The sequence below is a fragment of the Conger conger genome, chromosome 16, assembly GCF_963514075.1.
Source record: "Conger conger chromosome 16, fConCon1.1, whole genome shotgun sequence".
Classification (NCBI taxonomy): Eukaryota; Metazoa; Chordata; class Actinopteri; order Anguilliformes; family Congridae; genus Conger; species Conger conger.
Window position 1 is genome coordinate 32,457,347 of NC_083775.1, and position 17,846 is coordinate 32,475,192.

At 39.1% G+C, this 17,846-nt stretch overlaps 1 protein-coding gene and 1 pseudogene across 1 annotated transcript; one reads left to right on the top strand and one right to left on the bottom strand.

The window, feature by feature from the left end:
- Nucleotides 1-2,334: 2,334 nt before the first annotated feature.
- Nucleotides 2,335-11,454, bottom strand: LOC133114171 (C-reactive protein-like; annotated as a pseudogene).
- A 2,889-nt stretch (nucleotides 11,455-14,343) lies between these two features.
- Nucleotides 14,344-15,214, top strand: LOC133114172 (C-reactive protein-like). The gene has a single exon (XM_061223342.1). It carries the CDS (start codon nucleotides 14,344-14,346, stop codon nucleotides 15,067-15,069), a length of 726 nt encoding a protein of 241 aa, XP_061079326.1. The 3' UTR covers nucleotides 15,070-15,214.
- The last annotated feature ends 2,632 nt before the right edge of the window (nucleotides 15,215-17,846 follow it).

The following is a 17,846-nucleotide window of genomic DNA, read 5'->3' on the forward strand; positions in this document are numbered from 1 at the left end:
GGGACGGGGCCGTAAGGCGGTGTATCCCCAGCTAGCACCAATTGGATTAGACATGACACCCTATTGCCAAATATTTTTCTGTGAATATATTGTTTCTTTTTATGGCATGAATATTTCCTCTAATCCTTTTTGCTTATCTCTCAGTCATGGGCTTATGATTGAACAGGTGTACTTGTATCAAGCTGGGTATACATGTATAAATATGGCCAGAAAATACTGTAAATATACATAACAATGAAAAGTAGACTAACTAGCTAGATTAACTAACCAGATTAACTAGTTAATCAGAAGGGTTTGGGTTCACTTTTAACATCATGTTGCAGAAGCAGTGTTAATAAGCTTTTTTATATGCAAATGCTGTTAGATGTTGTTAGTCACAGGATTCTTGGCAATTAAATACAAGTGCAAATCTTGGTTTTAAACCTGTTCTCTGTGCAGTAAGCCACACAGCAGCTTTCTGGTGTTGCTGGCTAATGTTTTAATATACTATGACTACATTTTGTGCTCAATTAGGGACTTGTAACTGACCGCTTCATTGAATTCCTATGGAAATTCAACCACTTTCCCCTTTGGGGAATAAGATTTGAGAGATTATGATGTTTTCCTGGGTGTCTACTCCTGCCAACTGAATCTATAGCATGCACATTACCTTGCCATTATTATGTTTGTGGTCAAAAGTTTACATACATTTGTAAAGAACTTGTATGTCATGGCAGTCTGGAGTTTCCAATAATTTCTACAACTCTTTTTGAGAAAATTGCTGTTAAGTCAATAGCACATAATTTCCAGCACACACTGTAATTACCAACACCCCATTTGAATTCCTGCCACAGACCTTGTGTTTCAGTTAAAGATGAATACAAAAATGATGTGCTTGCAGTAATCATCAAAATTTAATAAAAATATGTGACTAAAATGTTGAACTGCTTTATTGGTAATGTTTAATGTTTAGAAATCAGCAACTACCTGTTACTAGTTCCTAACTGTTTTTACATTGAAATCCATTGTATTTCATTTCTAATGAAATGGGATGGGATGGGAGTTACATTTTCCGATGACTTCATAATTGCATAAATATAATAATTACTGTAAGATTACTGCAGCCATTATCAGATACTGTATTGCAATAATATAATTTGTTCAAAAGAATGATATTGTGAGAAATGAGGAACACATATGCTGATGCACAGTCATTTGCACAGTGGAAATCCTTGCACTTTAAAAATGACTGGCTTATTTTTAACTGTCAAAAACAATTATCGTAAACAATTTTCCATGATTTTATGTAATTGAAAGTGTGACATTTTATAAATAACGGTGTTGAAACAAATAACTCTGAATTGTGGTTATTTCACTATTTTTGCCTGATCATTCATGAGGAGTCAGGAGTGTTTTGGTGGCCCCAGGTGAAAGAAATGCCTTTTACACTTACTGAGCACTTTATTAGGAACACCTATTTATTCATGCAATTATCTTATCAGCCAATTGTGTGGCAGCAGGGCAATGCATATAATCTTGCAGATACGGGTCAGGAGATTCAGTCAATGTTCACATAAACCATCAGAATTGGGAAAAAATGTGATTTCAATTATTTCGACCGTGGCATGATTGTTGGTGCCAGATGGGCTGGTTTGGTACTGAGAATGGTGCGAAAAACAAAAAGCATCCATTGAGCAGCAGTACTGTGGCCGAAACCAACTTGTTAATGAGAGAGGTGAGAGCAGAAGGGCCAGACTGGTCAAAGCTGACACTTCAGCTAAATTACTTTTAACTGATCAAAATTAAAGACTGAGATGAATCACTAGGCTCTTAACTGGTGGAAGTGTAGACACCTGGCTACAAAAAGTAACCATCTGGAAGATAATGAAGAATAAGACAAGGCAAGTGATAACAACCCAAACATGCATTGCCTTAAAATGACATTCAGCAACCTAATTAAGAGTCCATTGAATAACCTCAGTCTTTCATTTGATACAAACAAAATGTTACTTCTTACAAAATTGCTTGCAATACAGCACAATAGGCACTCTGAACATGTCAATTTTAATCATGGCATGCAGAGATATTTCTGACATAATATGGCTAAAGGTGACGTACCACAGGTGAATAGGGGGTTTTCCACTGCTGTTAAACTCAGGATATGGTTGTTTCTTAATGCGAGGACAACACAAGGATTAACATTATCACCAAATGTAGAGTTGATATATGTTTGGTATCAAAACATTCCATTTATGAAACCTTTACAGAACTGTTAGCTTCTTGATTTCTTATTGATATTACAAAAGACTCGTAAAGACATCTTAATGCTTTAATTTGGTTTTGGCAAGCGAACAGAAATGCATTGCATTGAAATATAATTTATGATTTTACAAAAAAACTGTCTGATTCTGAAGTGTAAGTTAATGGAAGCTGCAGATTAGACACAATATTAGATACTTTAATTGAATTAAATCTATACTGTGTATCACAGCACATCATTTACAGGTGAAGTGCTGTGTGAAGTTGCAATAGAACTGAAGGATATCCCATCAAATTCTAGAGTTTGCAACAATTACCCTACCGTAGATCTGGTACTGAATTGTCTTCCAGTCAAGAATGTTACCTTTGGGAACATGTCCACCACAGGAATACAATGCCTTAATCTGACTTTCAGACAGGACATAGTCCCACATGTTAACATCAGACATTTCACCAACAAAACTCTGGTCAGCCTCAAATTTCCCCAAAAAATGGTCAGGGTCCTGCCCTAGAAGGATGATACCATTGGGTCGAACTGTGTGTCCCTGTTTGTACACTTTCCTAACGCTCCGCTTGCCATCCACCCAGAATGCAGACAGACCTGTGGCAGTTTCCCATGTGACACACAAGTGGGTCTTGAATGTGTTTAGTTGCGGTATTTCAAAAAATACCCCCTCTCCACTTAGGTAGAAGGAATAGCGCCCATCCAGCTCTCGCCAGATGTTGAGCTCGTCAAAGTCTCTGGTGCGGTAAGCAAAGAGGATGACCTCCCTCTTGCCTTTCAGCTCCGTGGCCACGTTCATGCAGATAGTAAAGGCTTTAAGCTCCATGGGCTTCTGTGGAGTCAGTTTGACATAGCTGTTGTCCGTCTCGACAGGAAACACCAAGGCTTTCCCAAACAGACCTGCAAACAGTTAAAAATACATGAAAATATCTAAAATCCTCCATTCCTATACATATATAGCATAGTTTATTTAGAAATCTATAGGTAATCAAACCGCACTCATTGATCATTTTATTAGGTAGACCTGTACACCAGCTTGTTAAAGCAAATATTTAATCAGCCAGTCATGTGGCAGCAACTAAATGCATAAAAGTATGCAGATGTGGTCAAGAGATTCAGTTACTTTGAATGAAATGATTGTTTTTGCCTGAGTGGACTGAGTATCTCAGAAACTCCTGAGATTTTCACAGAATGGTGCAAAAAACTAAAGCAGAAGCAGCACTTCTGCGGGCAGAAACGCCTTGTTAATGAGTGAGGTCAGAGGAGAAGGACCAGCTGGTTGAAGCTGACAGGAAGGTGACAGTAATGCAACTAACCATGCATTAGAATAGTGGTATAAAGAAGAACATCTGTGAACACACAATGCATCAAATGTCGTAAGTGGATAGGCTACAGCTGCAGAAGACTTAATTGGTCAAAACATAAGTAATAAATATGTGAAAGTGCTCACTGAGTGTAAATTAGAATGTCAAATGATCAAACTCTGATTAAACTTTGCCTTGATGGGAAAATCTCACTGCTTTTCTGTGAATACTTGTATTAACAGTATGATGTGGTATTATAGGATACTCTATGTAAATTATGTGAAAGAGGGGAAGAATCAGGACTTGTAATAAGTAATCATGTTTATCTGGACTAGTGTCGAGGCCAGTTTATAGTCCAGTGTAGCGTCGCTACAACTGAGGACGTGCAATGGATGTCGCTGGTTGCATTAGTTTATTCTCTGAGCGACTGTCACCCTGTGGTCGCTGTGATTGTCGATCCTGGCGCTGTGTCTGTTGTTAACTTTTGTCTGGGACAGCAGAGCCTTCAGAGCAGTCAACTGGTAAAATTTCTGGAAGGTCATGGGGTTGCCTAAACCTACCCATAGGCCCATGGCCATGCTGTGTACAAGGATTTAGTCAAGAAAGAGAATGACTGGTAACAGATTGCAATGAAGTTAACTATCTTGAATCAACATTGAGTGAGCAGACTCCATACTTAGATCACTTTCTACCTAAGTAAATGTGCAAATAGCACCATAAGTCGGTACAATTAACAATGAATAATAATGCAATTTAACTGATTTTTCTGAGCTAGATTATTTAGAGAATAAGATACAATCCAGCATGGAAGGCAGCTGGCTTCCAATGTAGCAAGTTACCAATGTTAAAAGTCTGTATTGTCGATAGTTACAATGACACATTCTGCGGGTTGATTCTATTGAATAATTAATAAATACTTTATGCATGTTAGAAAACAAAGCTTTTAATGGTCAATAGCCATTATTCTTTCGTGCACTTTCTGTGCATATTTATCAAGAGCCAATAATTCTTGAGCCCACAGTAAGTAGGCATTTGGGCACATCTGTAAATGGTCACATTTGCACCAGTAACCCTATGTAGCTATGGAATGTGCAGGATTTATATGATTTAAATTATCATTTATAATTTTATTATTTATTTAAATCCCTGTCAATGTCACCTGCCGGGCTCTGTGTGAACCCTATTTCTCGAAATAGAGAATGCCGTGTTTGATTTCATCTGGCATAAGGCGTGTACACTTCTGAAGCTGCTTCTTCCTCCATCTTTCTCCAACTGTCATTTGTCACTGGAGTGCGTTAATCATTTTTGCTAATGACAAGGACCAATTTCAATTTCAGTCGAACGTCACTGACTATAAACTGGCATTGTCACTAAATATTTTACAAAATATTTTACAATTTCCTCTAGTTGGAATGGATGAGGGAGAAGGCATTAATGCATGGACGGTCAGTGCTCATATGAAGGACAAAGGAGAGAATGCTAACCACACACTGCTAAACCAAAATACATCAGTTAGAGCATTATTACAGCTCATCATATGCTATATAGAATATTACATTCTGCTACACCCAATTGTGTACAAAACAGTCACAAGCACATAAATAGTGGTCAACTCTGAAAGATAATATTCCTCAAAGCAATTTGCAGACAGTTAATATTTTGTGCTCATAAATCAAGAGAATTTCATTCAGTTTACACATTACTCTTACTCTTACACATTAATAAAACTATATTGTCATGTCTCAGCACTGTAACACAGCACTGTTTCCTGCAGGGCCAGTTTGTGGGTTTTTTCATGTCAGTTTTGTTTTATTGAAGTAAATAGACTCACCTTCCAAAGTAAAGTATTTAAATCACACCTTTTATTTGTCTTTTTCAGGTAATCCTCAATGCAGTCACATCATTTGAATTACAAATTTGTATTGCAGTCACAAACAAATGTTACAGTGCTTGCTTCAGCACTTTTACTGGCAATTGTTTAGCCAGCTTAATACCTGATGAAAAACTAAAAGACCTGTAGCATCTGAAAACTCTAGCACAGTAAGCTTATGACAATAACAACCTAGTGGTATTTTGTAGACTATCAAATTGTGCCTTTTTTACTACTTAATAGTAAGTGCTCCTTAGAAGACAATGTTCTCTTTTACAGTGATTGAACAAAACTTACAACACATTAGTACATAGTTTTGTATACAGTGGGTGCAAAATGTCTGTTACAATTATTCTGTACGTGATCAAAAGCATACCTGAACTCTAAATGGTACAGAGTTAAAAATGAGGCCTTTCTGCAGTAAAAGGGCCCTGTGCACAAGTTTGGGAATTATTCTTTGTTCCTTTTTTAAAAGATGATTACTAAGGCCCAGACCCAGGTGATTTAGGGCTTCAATGAGTCCGGTTAATATCAGTCTAGGGTTATGCCTCATGCCTTCTAAAGTATCCAACTGCAGTGGCTGTTCAGTCTGGTGTTAACAACCATGGGTTCCTCTAAACAGTTGTCCAAGGATTTCAGAATTAAGATGGTTTGTTTCCACCAAGAAGTTTGAAGGCTACGAAAACTCTCAATGTTTCAAACTATTTCCACTGTCAGAAACATTATTAGAAAATGGAAGATAAATGGAACAGTTGAAGTCAAGAAAGATTTCAGATAGAATGGCCTGAGCCTGGTGAGAAATGTGCTGCAAAAAAAGAGCTGCAAAAAAGAGTAGCAGACACAGGTCTCATACAACTTCAAATAACAAAGACCAACATAGGAGAGTTGCCAGAAAGAATGACCTCAAAACAAAATTAAGTGTCTGAAGTATGCAAAAGAAAACATTGAGAATCCTGAAGCCTTTTGGAACAATGTGCTTTGGACTGATGAAACCAAAATTTAACTTTTTGGCCATCACCAAAGAAGGTATGTTGAGAGAAAAAAGGGTGAAGCCTTTGTAGAAAAGAACACCTTGGCAACTGTTAAGCATGGAGGTGGATCCATTTTGCTTTGGAGTTGTGTGGGATCACTTACCCTGTGAACAAATTTTCCAAAGAAGGAAGTCAGTTTATATGTTTCCATGGCATATATTCTCCTGTGAAACGGATTGTCAAAAGGTTTAGACTAACCCTTTTAATCCAAATAAAATTTCAATCGGAATAGGATTATTTGTTCCAATTGAGTGGTTACATGAGACAAAGGTTTAGTCCAATAGGCCTGTTAATCCCATTTCATGGAGCATTTTATTCCACGTTTAAACAGACTAATGTCTGACTGCATAACCCAATTATACTTCAGCTTCACCTCACAGATATTATTTTCAGCACGTTGCCTCATAGTATCCACAAATCACCATTGATATTGATCGGCTGTCACCTATGTATGATTTTATTGGTGGAGCTTTTTTTCCAATGGGTGACATTATGACAGCCTGAGCGGTATTATTTTATCCCTTGTGTGCCATCTTAAATTTTAATCACTGTCAGTGGTTCCCAAACTCTTTTTTTGTTATGACTCTGATCAATTAAAAGTTATTGAAAGGTATTTAGGTTCAGTGTCCTGTTATTTTCTTTGTCGTTGAACTCATAATGCTGTAGTTTCAGTGACCAGGTGTCCAGTCTTTCCAGTTTGTCAGACTGGCTCTGCCAGGGCCTCATTTCTCAGGGGTAGAGAGACATCCTGAGGAACTTGTCACCATCTCATATTTTCCATCCTGCCAGGACTGATGATACCACCAGGGGGAGCTCCAGAGTCTGAGTCCAGCCACAAACTGAACTCTGGGAAGGGTTTGATCCAAGCTCTGCAAAATCAAAGTTCTTTCGATTTGAGCCGCAAAGAGCTGTTCCTTTGTTTTTATAATGCTTTTTCAAAAAAATGCAATGGCTAATTATACTCGAAGAACTACTAAAAGACCAAAGAAGAGCAAGGAGTGCTGGACAATCCACAATCACCTGACCTCAACCCCACTCAACATTTATGGGGGGAAAACTGACAAAAGCCTGAATCATCAGGTTTTGCACAAATTTGTGTAGTCCATGCCAGTTTGAGTGCACGTTGCCATCTAGGGCACCTAAGCTTTTGCACAGTACTGTATAAGGGATTTAATTTTATACAGGGCGGCCTGTAGCGTAGTGGTTAAGGCACATGACTGGGACCCACAAGGTTGGTGGTTCTAATCCCGGTGTAGCCACAATAAGATCCGCACAGCCGTTGGGCCCTTGAGCAAGGCCCTTAACCCTGCATTGCTCCAGGGGAGGATTGTCTCCTGCTTAGTCTAATCAACTGTATGTCGCTCTGGATAAGAGCGTCTGCCAAATGCCAATAATGTAATGTAATATTGAGATCTAGATATGTCATACAGATATGAGATTTAGATATGAGGCTATAAGGGGACCTGTATATTCCCATTCCTTTGTAATTTGTCACTATATAAAAGGGGCCATAATAATGTAAGAATAAATGTGTTTTATGTCATAAAATGTTATGTGTTATTTCATGTAATAATGATTTTTTTGTATATGATTTTTACAAACCTTTTGCATGTGGGATGAGCCAGAGGAGACAGGTGTGCGATGAGACCTTACCATTCTGGCCAGCTAAAGCCCTTCCTCCCTGGGTTATACTAGCAGCTGTTATGCATCAGACTGTGGGGCTGCTGGTCGTTCTGCACTGTCGGTCTGATTCTGAAACGAGACTACGGGTCTCTACGGTGCCCGTTCGTGCACCAGAACAGCCAAACGGCTATTTCTGAATTTCAACAAAAACTCCACAGTGCCGTCATCCACTTCAAACTTTTTATTTATGCTTTCAGATACTCAGTCAGAGATACTCTCATTTCATTTAGATTTTCATGGATATTTACAACGGATGTTTACAAAACAAACTAAAAATAGTCTGTTTCCAGCAAATGCAGCGATTCTGTGCGGTGCCTGCAGTTCATCACGTGCCATATTTACATTGTGTTCTCAAACAAGGCCAGTCCTCCAATGTACCTGTAACCTAACCTGGACAAATCAAATTCAGTGGAATTCACCATTGTTTACTAATGACAGCGTGCAAAATATGAGCAGATCGTCCCAGATGAGTCCAATGCCTTCCTTTCTAAAGAGTGAAGACTTTGGTATGCCTGCTCTTATGTTTTTACCACTGCAACAGGGAACCCAAGGAGGGTCTGAACCCCGGGTCAAAGGGCACCTAGAGTTGTTATAACCAGTAATGACGAAGTGAAAACATGTTTTTAGAGATTTTTGCAAATTTATCAAGAATCAATTCTTGATAAAGTATTCAGACCCTTAATTCAGTACTTTGTAGAAGCCCCTTTGTCAGCAATTACAACTTTGAGTCTTCTTGGGTAAGTCTCTACAAGGGGTTTGGGCAGTTTATCCCATTCTTCCTGGCAGCTCCTCTCAGGCTCCATCAGATTGGATGAGAAGGGTCTGTGAACTGTCATTTTTAGGTCTCTCCACAGATGTTCTATGGGGTTTAAGGCTGGGCTTTGGCTGGGCCTCTCAAGGACAGTCAGAGACTTGTCCAGAAGCCACCTGTTTGCTTTGGGTCATTGACCGTGGGGTTCTTGCTCACCTCCCTGACCAAGGCCCTTCGTGCCTGGCAGCCAACTCAAGGAAAAGTCCTTGTGGTTCCGAACTTTTTCCATTTCACAATAATTGAGTGCGTCTGGAAACACTAAAAGCTTTAGGAATGGTTTTATACCCTTGCCCTGATGTATGCTTTGCCACAATTTTATCGCAGAGGTCCATATATTTCAGACTTCATGGCTTGCCTTTTGTCAACACAGTGTGAATGGTGGGACCACAGATGTGTGCTTTTCGAAACTGTCAATCAATTACATTTTCCACAGGTGATCTCCAATCAAGTTCTTAATACAATAATAATAAAAAGCAGCCAGGATACACCTGACCACATTTGGAATGCCACAGCAAAGGGTCTGAATACTTATGTAACTTAAAGATTTCAGTTTTAGATTTTTAATTTTTTTAAAATCAATTTTCACTTTGTCATTTTGGGTTTAGATTAATAGATTAATAGGTTCCTGTGCAAGTTGCATAACAGTAAAACTGCAAATCAGTAGGTTTGTGGTGAAATACGCCCAGTGCACTTTAAGCCAGTCAACACTAACACTAACTGCAGGGCCAGCAGTATTTATTTGACCTGATGTTGGGATTCTTGAAGATTGCACACACACTGATGGTAATGTGGGCAGACTAACAAGGGGGTATTGCAGTGAACTTGGAAGACCCCTACGGCTGTTGGCTGGAAATATTTGTGCTTTTCAATAACTGCATGTACTGCTGTATAATGTTGTCCTGCAAAAGTAACATTTTAAACATCCACATTAACAACAGCATAGCTACAAAATCAACAATTATGCTGAGAAAAAGCAGCATTTTTTCTTTACTATTTTCTAGCACGTTCTGTATATACAGATAAGTCATTCAAATGCCAACAGCCAACTGCACACATCAAAGTACCACTTGTGTGTGTACACTCACCGAGCACTTCTACTTCTACTGCTGTAGCCTATCCACTCAGAGTTATGATGCGTTGTGTGTTCAGAGACGCTCTTCTGCATACCACTGTTGTATTGTGTGGATGTTTGCCTTACTGTCATTTTCCTGTCAGCTTTGGCCAGTCTGGCCATTCACCTCTGATGTCTCTCATTAACAAGGCGTTTCTGTCTGCAGAACTGCTGCTCACTGGATTTTAAAAGTTTTTCGCACCATCAAACCACCGTGTCTGGCACCAACAATCAATCCAGTCACTTTGATCACATTTCTTCCCCATTCTTCCCCAATATTAAACATTTGGTCTGAAAAACAGCTCACCACGTCTTGACCATATCTGCATGTTTTTATACATTTAGTTGTTGCCACATGATTGGCCAATTAAAGATTAGCATTAACCAGCTGGTGTACAGGTCTACCTAATAAAGTGAACACTAAGTCTATGCTTTGGTCATGAAAATAAATGAAGCTTTAATAATACAGAGTTATAAAGTTTTGGTTATACAGGGCTATTAAAGCTTTAGTATCATACATTCATAAAATGTTATTATTAAACTTTAGTAATATTAATTGTTTAATTACTGCAGCTTAATTGTTAAGCAGGGATCACTGATTACTTACATTGATTTTATTAATCAGATTGTTTGGGAAATGTATAATAGAGGAGGCACCTCTATTTATCAATTATCTGCCAAGTGCTATGAGCAAGATTAACATTCCCATAAATCAGACAACAAAGTAGGCATGCATGAGACAGGGTACATTTTAACAAACACAACATTTAAAAAAATATCTCCTTAATCACCTACTGCTGCTAGAGTTTAAGCAAAAAAATAGCAAAGGAATAAAATAAGTAGTGCTAAGTTAGAACCTAGGGCACAAATGCACACCAGTCAGGATTCTGGTGCTTCCCTGCCTCCTGGGTACATGTAGCCCTCCCAGGCAAAAGGAGCTTTTTTTCCCTTAAAATCGAACACCATAAGTGATTACAATAATTGGCAAGATTTATTTAGCTGACTCTTTTATCCAAAGTGACTTACAGTTAGACTAAGCATTGATTATAAAGGGGAACATTTCTGCAATTGTAATATCAGCTAACTGTGTGTCTTCGGAATTTTTGCCCACTCTTCTTTGCAGAACTGCGAATTGCAACTTAATTCAACTTGCACAATCGATATACTGCACCTACATTCGAGGAAAAAGCAGAAATAACTTAGCTAAACAGACCAACTCTAAGAGCATATTGGTAAATATGTGTGCTGTATTGCAACTTCTCTCTGTGTTCGTCTGAATATCCAATAATGCGTGTTTGTAAGTTACCACTCTGTTCTGAATGTATGAACGATTCTAACCATTACATCTCAAAATAATACCTCTGCACTTTTGCAAGATGTGCATGCTCTGCAGGATGGACATTGGGGGAAAAAACTGAACACTCTGTTGAAGTGCAAAGAGTGTGCTTGCAGCTAAACGGGACCAGTTTTGAAAAATGGCACGCAAACCTTTACTGAATCAAAAAATACATTTTGTTTCTGTCTTCTAAATGGCTCACTGAGTATTGCTTTGTTGAAAGACTTTGTCTTAGAGGTAGGGAGGGGTCATGCCAGGTGTGAAAATCCTACTTACCTGGCAGGACCGCATACCACATAAATATTCATTCAAGAAAGGCTATTAGCCCTCCCATTGTCAACTGGTGCTGAAAAATAGTAGTGACAACACTAGGTTTTAGTCATTTATTTTATATTTCTAATTGGATTTGCTACAATATCATGTTATCTCTCAATACCCAAGACCTCGATGAACAAATTTCAGTGATCCAAAAATGTGTTACAATAGATTAGTATGTGTTTTTACATCATTCCTGCACATGTTCAAAACTACTATTTAAACTACTGTGATTCTAGAGCAATTTACAACCAACATATGATTCTGACCTAATTACTCTTGCCATATTATTGTAGCTGAGTTTGTGCTGAAAACAACGATATGAAAAACTTTGGAATCAGGGTATATAAAGTTGATTAAAATGACGCAATTGTCAGAGCATGGCACAGTCACCAGTTTTCTTCATTTTGCCCTCAGACCCCAGAAGATTAAAACATCATCCTAAAACAAGTATTAGATTGTATAGAAGTGTATCAAATGTTGGAGTCATATTTTCTATAGCACTGCACTACATACAGTATGTACATTGAGTAGGCTATCACAATAGATATCCCTCTCAAACTCTCTGTGCCCACATTTAATACGATGTGGCACAGTCAAAACCTACCCAACCCACTTCAATCAAGCAGGTATACCAATGCTTTCCAGAAACAAATACTTGAAGATGGCATCCATCCAACTTAGTAAAAACAGACATGGCAATGATAAATTGTATTATTCCTGGACATAACTTAGCTCTTCTCGTGAGCATACACCAGCATTAAGTAGCCTTGGCTAAGTCGCTCAGTAATCCAATGTGCATTTACAACATACATTATATAGCTATGTTTGCATCTAGCTACTTAACAATACAATCTGACAAACTTCTGCATATGTAGCTAAACGCTATAGATTTACAGCTAGCTATAATGGATAAATTAGGTAGCTACTAGATATTTACCTAATAGGCAACTCATAAAAATGGATGAAACATATTGGTATTACCTACCTTGCTGCTGAACAAAACATTTCTTGGGAGGTCAACTTAATAATACAAAACATATCTATATATTATTACATTGGTAATTTTGAGAGAGAGAGAGGAAGAAAAATGACCATATGAAGCCTTTGAGAGGGGGGTAAAACAAAACAGACAACATAGTAACTAAAGATAACAATAAATGAAAACTTAAAAAAAGCAGACAAAAAGACAGATGGACAAGTGGGTAAATAGGCATTTACAATAAAATACAGGATTGTTGAAAAAAGATAACATGATGAATATGAATAATATATTCCTAAATACAACAACAACAACAAAAAAAACAGAACAGCAAAGGAAAATATGAATGATTATGGATGAGCTGGATTGGGATATGGTATTGCATGGAGAGTGTTTCTAGAGTATGTGAATATATGTTGGTGAGGGTGGGGTTGTGGGGAATAGTCAACAGGAAAATGGAATGATTTCATGAAAGGAACCCAAATGTTTGCAAAGTATGAGCTTTGGTGCTGGTGTGAGATTATTTACATGGATATGTGTTCTTTGAGAAGATTTAACCATTGTGTTATGTTTATTTTGTGTTTTTTCAAGTTTAAGAGGATGGTTTTTTGGCGATAGCTAGGGCAATGAGTATAGGTTTGGTATTTTGATTTGGTGGGTAGACTGAGGGATGGACAGATTGGGGTGTTCAAAGAGCAGAGAGTGCACAAATCCCATTTTATACATATTTTGGTGGGTGATATGAGTTCTGTGAATAACCTTATATTGTATTAGTTGTATTAGTTAGTCCAGAAGTCTGAATCAAAGCACTGTGCTAAGTCTTTTTCCCAAGCTTGGATGGGGAGGGATATTGTTAGGTCTATGGTTGATATTAGTTTGTATAATTTGGAGATCATTTTTTTGGTGTTGATTATTTTATTAATTTCATCCATTAGCGGAGGTGGTTGTGAGTAGTTACATAGTTCATTATTTTAATTTGACATTTTAAAACAGATTTTAATTGAAAGTACTGGAGGTATTGCTCTTTCCCAATATTGTACTCATGAACCAAATCCTGGAAGGTGATGAAAGTGCTATCCTGAAAGATGTGTTGAAGATGTGATACCTTTTTGTTTCCAGGAAGGAAGGAAAGTGGTGTTTCAGGCTGTCAGAGTTGTTGAGATGACAGTGTTTTTGAAGCAGTTGTGGCGTTTTATAGAAGTACTGAGGAATGGTAGATCAGAGATGGAAATTTCTTTACACTCTGATTGTTCAATTTCTATCCATGGGTTGTCCTGTTGGTTTGGATGAATCCAGTTTGTGATGTATTTTAGCTGGTACTAAGGACCCAAAAACACACCTAGGGATAATCCAAAAACGTTGTTTATTCAGTCCAAGGTTCAGAGCCAAGAGATCAACATACAATGCCAAAATCAGACATATTGCTCTACCTACAAGACCCATCAAACTGCCTGCATGAGGTCCCCAGTCTCATTAATTCATTCTCTCAAATATCCGACTATGCTATAAATTGGACAACTATTTTACCCATAAATAGTGCCGACTGGAATGCTATATCTCAGAAGTCACCCCTCACCTCCACTAGCAATATTAAATATCTGGGAATGAATATTTCCACCAAGCTGTCAGAGTTATTCCTCCTTAATTTCATTCCATTAATGTGTTCTCTATACCATGGCTTTGTAAATAAAAGCAAACAATATATTTCTAGGAATGACGGATTGAATATATTTTCATGTATTTTTAACCGTTTAGTTTCCACCAGTGGAGCAGGTCTGTTTGGGAAAGCCCTGGTGTTTCCAACCGAGACGGACAACAGCTACGTCACACTGACTCCACAGAAGCCCCTGGAGCTTAAAGCCTTTACTGTCTGCATGAACGTGGCCACGGAGCTGAAAGGCGAGAGAGAGGTCATCCTCTTTGCTTACCGCACCAGCGGCTTTGACGAGCTCAACATCTGGCGAGAGAAGGATGGGCGCTATTCCTTCTACCTAAGTGGAGATGGCGTATTATTTGAAATAGCACAACTAAACACATTCAAGACCCAGTTGTGTGCCACATGGGAATCTGCCACAGGTCTGTCTGCATTCTGGGTGGATGGCAAGCGGAGCGTTAGGAAAGTGTACAAACAGGGACACACAATCCGACCCGAGGGTAACGTCCTTCTAGGACAGGACCCTGACAGTTTTTTGGGGGATTTTGATGCAAAACAGAGTTTTGTTGGTGAAATATCTGATGTTAACATGTGGGACTATATCCTGTCTGAAGGTCAGATTAAGGCGCTGTATTCGTGCAGTGGCCATGTTCCCAAGGGCAACATTTTAGATTGGGAGACAACTCCGTATCAGATCCATGGAAGGGTATTTGTTGCATCTGCAGACTAGAATGCAAATGTCATTGTAAAATCATTCAGTTCTATGTGACAGTGCTATTGACACGTGCTGTGAAATACATATTCACTTGGATTCAATAAAAGTGTCTCATAAATATCAGTGTCTGTAGTTTCAAATAAAAACAATTTGGTCTCTGTATGGGTCTTTTGTAATTGAAGAAATTCTTGTTTCTTCTTCTTAATCATAACTGTTCGCTGCTGGTACATCAAATCACGTTCAGGAAAGAAAGAGTCGTTACACGAAATTTGAGGGTGTAGGCCAAAGACAAATGGTTATCGGCACCTAGACCTCAAATCAAGGCATTTCAAAGGAAATTTAAACAGAGTGGGGAAACAGGGTGACTGTGGGGACATGGATTTGAAGGTGTGGGAATAGGAGCAGGACTTGCGTGTAAAACATTTGAAATCAGATATATCTTGAAAAAGACCGAAATCCGAAATGTGATTCAGAAAAGCTAAGAGCTCAATAAATGTATCATACAATTTTTCCAAAAATCTCCTTACTCATAATGTTTGGGACATATTAATGTACTGTAATGACTGCTTGAAGTCTGTGACCCATAGACATACATCACATAACCATTTCTAAATTTAAAAACACATATAAATTAATTTATTTGCCATCGCTATACCATCCATGCACGCGCTGGCTTAAGCTGGGTATACACTGCAATTTTTGCCACGATTCTGCCGTCTTGGATCTTTCAATGTATTCACAGATGGACGATTTAGTGAATCTCGCTCTCCGACAGAAGACTCGCAGTGTCTTGTGCAATGTGTTATTGAAAAAGGCTCACTGACACGTTGACTCACCCTCTGCCTGTGTTTAAAGTCCTTAAATTCGGTTTTCAAAATATGCAGTTGACTGGTCAGCACTCAGTACCAAAACATCGTATAGCTGTACAATAATTCAAGCTCATTGGTTGAAAATTGGCCATAATTGCCACAGCAAATGGCGTTTCAACATCAGCGTGTTCACAGAGAAGAGTAGAGTGTTATGGTTTGAGCATGTTTGTTCCTGCAATTCCTCTCTTGACTGTTGGAAGTCCAAAATTACCTAATGTACCTTTAATTTATTCAGTCACTATTTCTAGTGTCACATTCAACACTAAAATATGACTTGCATGTGGGTAAAGTAGCCGAGGTTAATCAAGTGCATCGTTAAAATGGCATCGCTTGTGCTACCACTCTCAAACCACTTCACATCCCGAGTAAATAGCCAAAGTTGAGACACCTGTCAGTAACAATGTAGCTCATATCCAAAAGGAAAGCGAGAAAAGAAACTGTGTTTAGAATTACTTTTTCCGAGCAAATCACACCACGATTTGTCTACAGCTTTTTGCTGCACCATCCTCAAATTCTGTGTGTGGTCAGGTGATGTAGCCACTGTAATCGTAGGATAGAATCTCTGCTTTTATTATAGAATTCTGGGATGTTATCGCAGTGTCACAGCAATGCATATAATATGAAAGACAGGGCTGCATGACACGGTGCGACATGTACCAATAGCATCAGGCATCTCTTACAAATAGTAAGAGATGGCCGATATCGCACCGTACAAGTTATAGACAAGATAGGATCGCAACCCGCTATGCGAAGTTGGCTTGCACTTCAAATCGATGCTAGCTAGGAGAAAGCAAGGAATTTATACAACAGTAGAGATTGCTGACGGGCACTCAGCTCCAGTAACCAAGCCTACAAGCTGGATCAGTAATTCCAAAAAAAAAAACCTGAGAAGCTGAGAATATGCATTAACCCCACATTTTTTTAATCAGGCACTGAAACGCTCCCACTACATCATGCCAATCCTGGAAGATGTGTTTTACAAGCTGCCAAAGGCCCAGATGTTCACATTGGCTGACGCACACAACGCCTTCCTTCAATGCGAGTTGGATGATGACAGCAGCTATATGACGACCTTCTGGACCCCATAGGGCAGGAAGTGGTGGCGGAAACTCCCCTTAGCACCAGAGGTCTAAGCAGCATGAGCTCCTGGCAGGGCTCAATGGCTTCGAACCGATTGCCTACGACATCCCTGTTGTTGTTACTGTGAGGACACTAACTAGGAAGCTGGACGTGAGCACAACAGGAAGCTTCTAGCCTTGATGAACCGCTGCATGTAAGTCAAACTCAGGCTGGGCTTGAAGAAACTCCAATTCAAGGTGAAGGATGCCCGTTTCCATTGGAATATCTGGTCAGCTGAAGGATTGAAGGTGGATCCTGAGAAGGTCTTGGACACCCAATTAATGCAGAAAGGGTCCAGCAACTAATCAGATTCACAAATTACTTGGCAAAGTTAATGCGTAACTTGTCCGTTGTGTCTGAGCCATTGAGGAGGCTGCTGGACAAAGACACCATTTGGCACTGGCTGCCAAAACAGGATGAACCTGGTCCTACGTTAGTAAGACATGTCAAAGCCAGTCCTAAGTGACTCCAGCCAAGTGGGCTTGCACCCACTTGCACCCACTCAAAGAAACTATGCTCAGACAGATAAAGAATGCCTGAGCATCACCTTTCCTGCCAATTCTTTCATAACTACTTATTTGGCCGTGATTCTGTCATGAATTGACCACATGCCACAGCAAGCCCCTCCTCACCGGGCCCAAGCGGCTCCAAAGCATGTTACTCACCTTGCAAAATTACAACCTGGAAGTGGTTTACAAGCCGTGTATGTTTCACAGTGAAACTCAGTAGAGCGATCACAAAAGACACAGGTGGCTCCAACGCTCATGGCCATCACACAGACTGCAGCCTAAAGTGGAGCAGGGT

Coding starts and splice junctions, on each gene's coding strand:
- LOC133114172 (XM_061223342.1), top strand. CDS start 14,344: ATGTGTTCTCTATACCATGGCTTTGTAAATAAAAGCAAACAATATATT.